Genomic DNA, 10,507 nt, shown 5'->3' on the forward strand with positions numbered 1-10,507 from the left:
GATCCATGAATTTAATAAGAAATTATCAAATTTCAATGACTGAGTGATGCTACACATACAATGGTTGTATGTGGGCTATCACATACAATACCATTGTATGTATGCCACATCAAAAGGAAGGAAAAAAATAAGAGAGAAAAAAGGTGGGCTCCAAAATGCAAACCAATTAGAGGCTGCCAACAATGGTTGTATGTGGGTGGCCCACATACAACCATTGTATGTGTAGCCTTTTCCTTCAATGACTACCATTAATTTGGCAATCGAATTTATCAACGTGAATGGTAATGCTACTCATCAAGGATCTAGCTAGGCTTACACATTGGTTAGTGCCTTAGTGGTTGTTCCCACTTGCCAATCACTATATATAGATTTATTATAAAAACTATTTAAGAAAAAAAAAAAAAAAAAAAAACCTAAATCATAATATTTCACTTGTCATACCTCTTTTAGTCTTTTCTCCTTGAACACATTTACTCTATACTTATTATTTTTCAGGTAATAAAAAATTCATTGAAATCAATATCTCAAATCTCAATACAATACGATTAATACGACACATTAATACATCTCTTTATCATACGGAGTATTGTATCACATTAATGACGTACATCCAAAGTACGTATGTAGTACTTAGAAAATGAACACGAAGTAGCACATTTATGATGATAATTGATAAAGACATGTCAATTACGTTACTTCAATCAAGGCCCAAAGGACCATCATAGAAAAAAAAGGCTCCAAGGCCCTAAAAAAACCTAGAATAAACGAACACATCATTTTATTTTGGTCCAAATCCACAATCAACAAAAGAAGATGAGAGGAAATGAGACATAAAATTATTAGAATGTGAGAATGAAGACTTTTAATTTTAGAACACAAATAAAGTCATACTCGTATTTGCTAGAAAATTGACCAATACTAAATTAGTCTATTCAATTGTAATTTCAGGGAAGACTAATTTGATCGGCGGCTAATTCACATCTACCCAGAAATTCTTTGGAAATTTATTCCCTTTTCTTCAAATTAAACCCCATTGACGCTTTTGTCAACTTTACGCCTAACTTCTTGACACATAAAAAACGCCCCCATTTTCAGTTTCTTCTACTATTAATCACTGTTAATTTAGCTCATTAACACCCATTTTCAAGTATTTTGAGCTGTTTTTTTTTCAAAATTTTTGGGGTTGAAATAACCCAAATGATGAAGAATCGAGGTAGTGGTAAAATCTCTACAAAATGGATTCCATTTTTTTGCATCTCTTTCTTCTTCATTGGAATGCTCTTTACTAACAGGTTTGATTTCTGCACTTTTTCTTTTCTGGGTGTTTGTATTTAATTTGATTTGATCTTGTAAAAGTTATTAGCTTTTGCTAAATTTGAGTTGGGTTAGCTGATAAGATGCGAATTTGATTCAAATTTTTTGATAAATAAAGGTTGTGGGAACCACCAGAATCTGATAATAAGCTGATTTCAAGCCATCAGCGGAATGAAGAGCTCAAAGTGATTTGTGAAGATTGTGGGACGAAAAAGGTATGAAAATTTTCAGATTTTATTCCCACTTTTTTAAATTTTTGGGGAAAAAGAAATTCAGCTTTGGAAATGGAAATCTGAGGGAAAAGAAATGAGCTTTTGATTTGATGCAGAAACCTAGAGAAGATACAGATGTAATGGATGAAGTACAAAAAACCCATGATTCAATCAAGTGAGTATGATGATATGGTTTTTTTATTAAGCTAATTGCCTTATTCTGGTTAGTTTTGAATAGATTTTAACAAGCTTTGCAATTGTGTTGATAATTGGGAGAATGCTTAGGTCTTTGGACAAGTCAATTTCAATGCTTCAAATGGAATTGGCTGCTTCAAGAAGTTCTAATGAGCTAATTCACCCTAGAGAGTCTGTAGGGGTCACAACTCAAAATGGGAAACCTAAGAAAAAGGCTTTTGTTGTAATTGGGGTTAATACTGCTTTTAGTAGTAGAAGGCGCCGTGATTCGGTGAGGGAGACTTGGATGCCTCAAGGTATTGGGTTTATTTCGTTGCTGTGTTTGCATTGAACTTAATTGTGTGCATTGTACTCACCGCGGTTGTTTTGTCTTCAGGAGAAAAATTGCGAAAGTTGGAAAAAGATAAAGGGATTGTTATACGATTTATGATTGGTCACAGGTTTGTTGATTATTGCTTCATAATGATTCCTTATTCCTTCATCTCGTGCTCAATTTATTTGATTTGAAAGGATTTTGCTCATTTTGCTGAAAAATAACATTTATTGTTGAAAATGAGGATATTATTTTTTGGTTTCATGTGATTTTTGCATTAAAAGATTGGGGAGTTATTATGTATTTATGTCGGTTGGGTCCATATGGAGCCTCATCTTATGTGTAGTATGTGTAATTTGTAATCTGAAGTCTACTATACTATGTATGAGTTGGTTAATGCTAGGTGTACAAGTAGAATGGATACCTGTCAACAGTCTACACATTGACAAAAGATAACAGATTGTCTTATGCAGCTATGCATGTAAACAGGCCACCAACTCTATAATATTGCCATTGTTTGAATCTCTTATTTTGTCCAAAGTTCCTGTTGATCATTGGAGATCACAAAGTCAAGCTTTAAATAAATTCACTACTAGTTTATACGGAGTAATGTAACTAAAACTGCCATTTTTCTATGCCTTTATTGCTGATCTCAATTAGGGTAGTTTCTTTTGTTTTGTTGGGGTGGGGGTGAGTTTCAGATTTATGTTACCTTCATCATATATATACACTGATGCTCTATTAGACTTACGCCTATAGTTGCAAAGAGGTCACTTTCATTAGTCCACTGATTTATTATTGTGTAATGCTCAGAATTCTGGTGATATGTGTTTCAAAATAATTTAATGTAAATTGCTTGGTGTAGTCTGATTGCAATCAGAATATAAGTTTGTATGCAATAACAAGGGACTTAGGGAGTTAGGGTGACAAAGATTCATTAAAAAATTTAGAATATTTGGCATACAGGGGAGTTGTACATTTAAACGTCTGAGTACCTAAAGGGTTGAAACTTGAAAAGCCTACAAATACAAGTATGTTTGATATACACACTTAATATATACTAGTAGAAACATTTATGCAACTGGTACGGAGCTTGTTGCAACTTGTGATTTGCCTGGTTTAGAAAATTGAACTAGGATTTTATTGCCTGCAGTGGTCCAGAAAAGGACATTGACTATGGTGGTGAACTCATCTATATTCTTACAATGCAGAAATGTTTTCATATGACTGGTAGAAGATAGTTTTGTTGTGATTGTGAATGTGCACTGACTGAATTATGCATTCTTGAAATAGTGCTACATCAAACAGCATATTAGATCGAGCTATTGATTCAGAGGAGGCTCAACATAATGACTTTCTTAGGCTGGTAACATCGTAACCCCCAACTTTAATATGACTGTACTGTTTAACTTTGTGGTCATTGTAAGAATCTTATCCCAAAACAATTTCAGGAGCATATTGAAGGATATCATGAATTGTCTGCAAAAACAAAGATATTCTTTACCACAGCAGTTGCGAAGTGGGATGCTGATTTTTATGTCAAGGTGGATGATGATGTCCACTTAAATTTAGGTACGTCTATAAAACTATCCATTTCTGATATTCTGCATCTGGCACATGTTGTCCTTCACCACCATGATTTCCCCTTTCTCTGCCTGTTTTTTTTCTTAATTATCTTTTTTTTTTTTTTTTTTTTCAAAATAATTGCAGGAGTTTTTGCATCAACTCTTGCTCATTATCGATCAAAACCAAGAGTGTATATTGGTTGTATGAAATCTGGTCCCGTTCTTGCTGAAAAGTAAGACTCCAGGACCTCAGTATATTGGTCATCCATTTGTTATTACTTGTTGTTTGGGGAGTACTCGACTACTCGTGCCATGATTTTTGATGCCCCACTCATACATTTACTTTGTTTCATAGGAATGTTAAATACCATGAGCCAGAATTCTGGAAATTCGGGGAAGAAGGAAACAAGTATTTTCGCCATGCAACTGGACAGATCTATGCCATCTCCAAGGATTTAGCAACATATATTTCAATTAATCAGTGAGTTATATTCTTCTTTTATCCTGATGTGCTTCTTTTATATTGAATGCATTTTTTAACCTCGTTATGCTTCTCATCTCATTTGGATTGAATACATATTCACAATTTACGTGGAGCTATAGGATTTATTATTACATATTTACATGAGTTATATGTTCGCTAAGCATTTTCCAAACGCGATACACTGGTGCAGTAATGAAATTTGACATTTACTGCTAAAATGTTGGACATTCTAGGGTATAACTATGAGGTCATGTGACACATTTTTCTTAGTAAAGCTTTGCTCATTAATGTCCATTAAATGGTACTTTTATGTTGCAATAACAGGCCTATACTGCACAAATTTGCAAATGAAGATGTGTCCCTTGGTTCATGGTTTATTGGTCTTGATGTGGAACATATTGATGAGCGTAGCATGTGCTGTGGAACTCCTCCAGGTATTTTCATTGTCTTTTTTTGTTGCAATCATAGGCTACATGGCAATGTGTTGGAGCACAATAATAAAGATCAGACCTAAGTGAATTATGTTTGCTTTGCTTGAAATATCTGAACACTTGACATGATCACTTGGAGACACTTTATCAAGTAATATTTGAATCTGATGATTGGATGGCAACATGAAGTTTCTAAGAGTTTTAATCATCCAAACATTTTCTTGTCATATTCTCTATCACTTTGGTTGGACTCTGATCTGAAGTCCCAAATTAAGGCATCCAACTGAGATGCCTTTAGGACTGAGAAGCTTGAACTGCCAACAATGTCCAATCAAAGCCTGCCTGCTCACACTCCCTTTTTTATTTTTTTGGCTTTACAGACTGTGAATGGAAGGCGCAAGCAGGTAATGTCTGTGTAGCATCATTTGATTGGAGCTGCAGTGGAATTTGCCAATCAGTAGAGAAGATGAAATTTGTCCATGAAAAATGCGGTGAAGGAGATGAAGGGATTTGGGGTGTCTCATTGTAATGAAAACTACTACTTAATTTCAAGCAAGGGCCAAGATTACCATTCTGGAGTTTTGAGATATGGATAGAATAGTATGTGTTACCAGAGTGGCAGAGACGAGTTAGATTTGGGCATGAAGCTTGAACAAGGATTTGGCTCACCTTATACAATGGATGGATAACAGATTTCTGGAAGACCTACACCTTGTCTATCTAGGGTGTTGAATGTGCACGGATATGTACAACGCGTAATTGCTGACATGTAATTGTTTCCTCGAGTGTAAAACAGTTTTGGTTATCTGTATAGGCAGGGGCACGCTTTAGGCATTGCTGTATTAGCATGTTGTTTCTCTTTTAAAGCGCCCCATATAGGCAAACTACATGTCTGTTTACTTGATTTTCTTAAGCTTATCCTGCGTTGTAATTGAATTTATTGATGATGAAATGTTCTAATCTAATGGTTTGGTAGTTTACTATGTCAGTCTTGTTGAAGAGAGTGAAATTTCTTACCGCACATTCAACTACACTTCTTTGTGAATTAGTGGTTGAGAATGTGACCTGTAGTCTGTACCCTTCAAATCTATGGATGGAGCAATGGTATCCATTAAAGATCTCATTTTTTTTTATCTTTTTGAGAAACATCAAAGATCTCATTTCAAAATACTCCATCCTATTCATAACTCATTAGTACTAAACTATAATAAGATTCCACATAATTATACGGAGTATTTGTTATTCCTTATACTTCATAGTAGTCATAATAATAATACGTAGTACCCGTATAAGTCTATAAGATACCACATCAAAAGCCCCGTGCTTGCTCACTTTTACTGACCAGAATTTGGAATTTTCCCAAAATAACCCGACCCAAAAGGGTTATAGGGAAATCTCAATCATGCAGTTATATCGCGAAATTATTAGATTAGACCATACCAGACCAGACCAAAACAGACGAAGACATTCACGTCAGACCTTAGAGGCGTGAAGTTTGATGAAAGCGCAAAGCGAGCCCAGACCCCAGACTAATATGCGCTCATACAAGAAGGAAAGGAACAAACACAAAAAGTGGGAACTGACAACGGAAGAGAAGAAAACTGAAAACCCAAACCAAAATCAATCAAAACCATCTTATGCATTGACTTCCCTCCCTTTTTCTCTTTCTCTATCAATTGCTTGAATTTGTTGATCAATATTCACAGCATTTGATCGATCAAAAGAGGGGTTTTAGCTTCAATGGAGAACAGTGAGATGTTTAGCTCATCGACGGTGCAACACACTTGGCACGACTTTCTAGACCGGATGCGTCAACCTTCCGCTGCTGAATTTGTCAAAGCCATTAAAAGGTTTGATTTTTAATAATTTTTGTTGGGGATTGTTTCCCAGTTTCTTAAATTCACTGAATTTGTTTGTTGTTTAATATTCTGCAATTGCAATGTTTCTTAATCCCTAGAATTGAATCTTTTGTTACTAAAGTTAACTGCTTGTTATTATGAGATGTGTTTTTCTAGCTGCATTTGCCAACCCCTTTTATTGGTTAATCTTAGAAATTAAGAAATAAAACTGATTTGTGTGGATTTTCTGGGTTTTTCCTGCAATTAATTTATTGATGAGTGAACTTAATGGCATATCAACACATGAACTGTCAGTTAATTTGATGAATTGAAATTTTCAAGTTATATGTAAACAGTTTTTTTTTTTTTAATTAATTAGTTCAAATGTCTTACTATAATTTTATCTGAAGTTGGTATTATGTGAAATTTTTAGGTAATTAGATGCTGTTAGATGATGTGATGGTGGAACATATTAGCTTCTTGAACACTCACTCTTGCAATTGTTGCCATTACCTGTCACTGTGAATCTCATGAAGTTGTGAGATATTGAGTATGTGTTTTCATGTAACGCATATTTGATTTTTCTTATTAGAAAGGCTTTTATGGTTATCAGTCGGACAATCACTATTGAGCTTTTCATGGGAGTACTTTGTTGGCCTTTTGTATTTTGGTGCATAATTTAATGAAAATTCAAAGGGACCCTTGTATTCTGGATTTAGTTATAAAGCTACAAAAATCTATATCAGTTATCTACATCAAACAAGTGATAATTATAAAATACGACGACCTTATGATATCTGGAAAGGTTTTGAGTTTTCAGAATTGGTGGGTTTGGACACCCCTTTGAAGCATTTTGGTTTTGAGAATTTGACTAATTATACATTATCTTACTATCATTTCCAACTATCAACTAATATGATGTTCTTCCAGACTTGTTCTGTCATGCCTAAATCACAGTATTGGTTGAGTTTGCATTTTGATTTGTTTCCTTGTTTGTAATTAGTTGTCTTTGAATGTTAAACTTTAAGTGGTGCATCTGCTTGTGGCAGTTTCATTGTCTCCTTCTCGAACAATTCTCCAGATCCAGAAAAGGATAGTGCTGCAGTACAGCAATTCTTTGCCAAAATGGAAGCTGCCTTCAGGGCTCATCCACTTTGGAGTGGTTGTTCAGAAGAGGAGCTTGAAAGTGCTGGTGAAGTGAGTTAACTTGCTTCTTTGCTGTATGCGCTCTTTTCTCCCCTACACACAATCTTGATTCAATGATGGATACATTACATTTGACCTGCCCAATATGCACTTGCAGGGACTGGAGAAATATGTCATGACAAAATTATTTCCTCGTGTTTTTGCTTCATTTCCTGACGATGTAAAGATTGATGAGCAGCTTACTGAAAAGATTGCTTTAGTTCAACAATTCATCCGGCCTGAAAATTTGGATATCAAGCCACCCTTTCAAAATGAGTCATCATGGCTGGTTAGTATGAAAAGTTGATACTTCTTTTTTTTTTTTTTTTTTTTTTTTTTTTTAATATTATTGTATCTGTAACAGCTTGAACTGCATCTTTGGAATAGAATGACTTGTAGCTTTTACTAGTGAATTAAAATTCAGCTCTCCTCATTTTGAGTTGCATCAGATTTGACTGTATCTCATTGCAGTTAAAATCAAATTTCTTCCATCTCACTCAAATAGTCCCCAACTAACGGCCACTCTTCCTATCTACAAAGCTAAATTATGAAATTCCCATATATCTGACTAAATTTAGGGTTTTATGCGTCGCAAATTGAAAAAAAAATGCTTGCTCTCCACGATTACATATCTTATCTAGGATAATTATGGAATTATTGAGCCAAATCCTTAAAAATAACCTATGACCAAAAGTGTCCTATTAAAGTGAGACAACTAGAGAGGGATTATTATTCTTTTAGTTTTCGAGGTATTTAAGCTGTTACAGGTCATAAGTTTATGAATGAGGCATCCAAATACTTAGTTGTTGATATGGCAGAATGGATAATCACACATCCAACAATGTACAGTCACAATATCAGGAATAAGAAAAGTTTTGCTAGAATGGAAACATCACTCCGTCTAATGTTTACAAGTTTACTGCAAATTTGGACTTCTGTTTAAGTATGATACTCGTTAGATATAGTTGTCATTAACTCTTTCACTTTATGTGGACTATTTATAAAATACTCTCTTGAGTGTTTGCACTTTTGAAAATATATGCCAGTTTTCAGTTATTGTAATTTCAAAAAAAATCTTGAGGTTTTTGTTTCCATATTACCTTTCCATTACTTTCTTGGTTGTTTTTTTTTCGTCATTTGTGGTCATAGTATCAAATTCTTCATGAAATGCATATAAGTAGAACAGGAAATTATTGAAATCACTTAAAGTAAAGTTGCTAATTGCATATTATGTAAAATGAATGAAATCTAAATCATATAGTATTATAGAACATAATATTTTTGCTTTGAAGCGGTACTTAAATGAATGCAGCTACCATCTTGAGACACAGGGAGTATTTCTCAAGCTTTATGCACTATCTTTATGTTGACAGCTTGCACAAAAGGAGCTGCAAAAGATTAATATGTACAAGGCACCTAGGGAAAAGCTTGCCTGTATTCTTAACTGTTGCAAAGTCATAACTAATTTGTTGCACAATGCTGCTGTCACTGCAAATGAGGATACCCCTGGAGCTGACGAATTTCTTCCAGTTCTTATTTATGTCACTATAAAGGTCAGTACTGCATCATTGCAAGTAATATATGCTTCTGCCTCCTTGCATGTGCTGGTGTGACTTTTGCATATCTAGTTTCTTTATTTGTATGTCAAAAAAAGAAAAACCACTTTTGATTCTACTGTACTTTCAATTGTGTTACATTCACTTGCAATGAAACCAGAAGTTCTTAATTTGGGGCGAAAACAAACTTTACCATCAATAGGTTGATTTTATAACAATGGAAAGGCAAATTCTCTACAACACCATTCAATTTTGTGATTATTGTGTTTTCCTTACATCTATGCTTGAAGCATTCACCTAAAAATCTAGGGTGCTGTATCCTTATAAGTTATAACTTTCGTTGGTCCAATACAAACTTACGCAATCTTACATGACATTGTTATGCAGGCAAATCCTCCCCAGCTGCATTTGAATTTGCAATATATACAGCGTTATAGGCGTGAGTCTCGATTAGTTTCAGAAACAGCTTACTACTTCACAAACATCCTTTCAGCTGTATCCTTCATCTCAAACATTGATGCGCAAGCTCTTTCAATGGATGAAAATGAATTTGAAAGGAATATGGACTCTGCTCAAGCACTTCTATCTGGGCTGACGACTGATTTTCAGACTACAACAAATACTGTTGACAATACTTCCAGCTCAAAACCTCCCATGGAAGAATTTCAGGAAACCTTTTCTTCTAGTAGTGACTCCACAAAACAATCACAAACACCCTTGGATTCTTCTGCTTCAAAATCTAGCCACCTGGAGGATCCACCTAGTAAGGATCAATCACCTATGACAAAAAATATGTCCATCTCTGATCTTGAGGAGAAAGGTGCAACTATGATTTTGAAAGAGGATCAAAGTATTGACAATGTTTTTCAGGAGTTCCCATATGTATTTGCTAGTGTTGGGGATCTAACGTTGGGTGATGTTGAAGATTTACTTAATAATTATAAACAGCTTGTATTCAAGTATGTTTGCCTTGCCAAGGGAAAGGGCGTTGCACCATCACTGTCAACCTCTTCATTTTCACAAGCACTAGACCAGAGCCTTGTTGAAACTGTGGAAGGATCTGAGCCCGGTAAAGAAAAAGAAACAGGTCCTGGGAAAGAAATAGAAACTGATGAACATCAAGCTAGAAAACCTGATAGTGCTGATGAAAGCTCACACTCAGACATGGTAATTTCTGAATCCAAGTCACCACACGAGGATGCTGATGCTTCTCTGCAGGAAGAAGAAAGAAATGAAGATTTGGTTTCACCTAAAGAAGATTCAGAAGACAAGGAGCAACAGGAGGATTCTGCTGCACCACTAACCAAAGAACCACAAAATGATGTACAATGAGAATTCTTTGATATACTTGCAAAGTGTTGTCAGATGTACATTAAGAAGAGAATTCTTAATTTAAGACCATTTTCTCCTTAAA

General features: G+C 34.9%; 2 protein-coding genes across 4 annotated transcripts; both read left to right on the forward strand.

Moving 5' to 3' along the window:
• Positions 1 to 869: 869 nt before the first annotated feature.
• LOC145639788 (beta-1,3-galactosyltransferase 7-like) lies at positions 870 to 5,502 on the forward strand. 2 transcript variants are annotated; one of them, XM_081691113.1, is made up of 11 exons: positions 870 to 1,292; positions 1,433 to 1,529; positions 1,643 to 1,701; positions 1,803 to 2,017; positions 2,098 to 2,161; positions 3,328 to 3,400; positions 3,486 to 3,606; positions 3,745 to 3,832; positions 3,955 to 4,080; positions 4,408 to 4,517; positions 4,895 to 5,502. In XM_081691113.1, exons 1-11 carry the CDS (start codon positions 1,198 to 1,200, stop codon positions 5,041 to 5,043), a joined length of 1,197 nt encoding a protein of 398 aa, XP_081547239.1. In that variant the 5' UTR covers positions 870 to 1,197; the 3' UTR covers positions 5,044 to 5,502. The 2 variants fall into 2 exon arrangements, with proteins under 2 accessions (XP_081547239.1, XP_081547241.1); XM_081691115.1 differs by having other exon boundaries at positions 871 to 1,292; positions 1,812 to 2,017.
• A 533-nt stretch (positions 5,503 to 6,035) lies between these two features.
• LOC145638716 (vacuolar protein sorting-associated protein 9A-like) lies at positions 6,036 to 10,507 on the forward strand. Of its 2 annotated transcripts, XM_081689713.1 has the most exons (5): positions 6,036 to 6,364; positions 7,402 to 7,549; positions 7,656 to 7,826; positions 8,911 to 9,090; positions 9,481 to 10,507. In XM_081689713.1, the coding sequence occupies exons 1-5, from the start codon at positions 6,255 to 6,257 to the stop codon at positions 10,423 to 10,425; spliced, it is 1,554 nt and encodes a 517-aa protein (XP_081545839.1). In that variant the 5' UTR covers positions 6,036 to 6,254; the 3' UTR covers positions 10,426 to 10,507. The 2 variants fall into 2 exon arrangements, with proteins under 2 accessions (XP_081545839.1, XP_081545840.1); XM_081689714.1 differs by lacking the exon at positions 6,036 to 6,364 and having other exon boundaries at positions 7,456 to 7,572.

This window comes from Chenopodium album, chromosome 7, assembly GCF_948465745.1.
Source record: "Chenopodium album chromosome 7, dcCheAlbu1.1, whole genome shotgun sequence".
Classification (NCBI taxonomy): Eukaryota; Viridiplantae; Streptophyta; class Magnoliopsida; order Caryophyllales; family Amaranthaceae; genus Chenopodium; species Chenopodium album.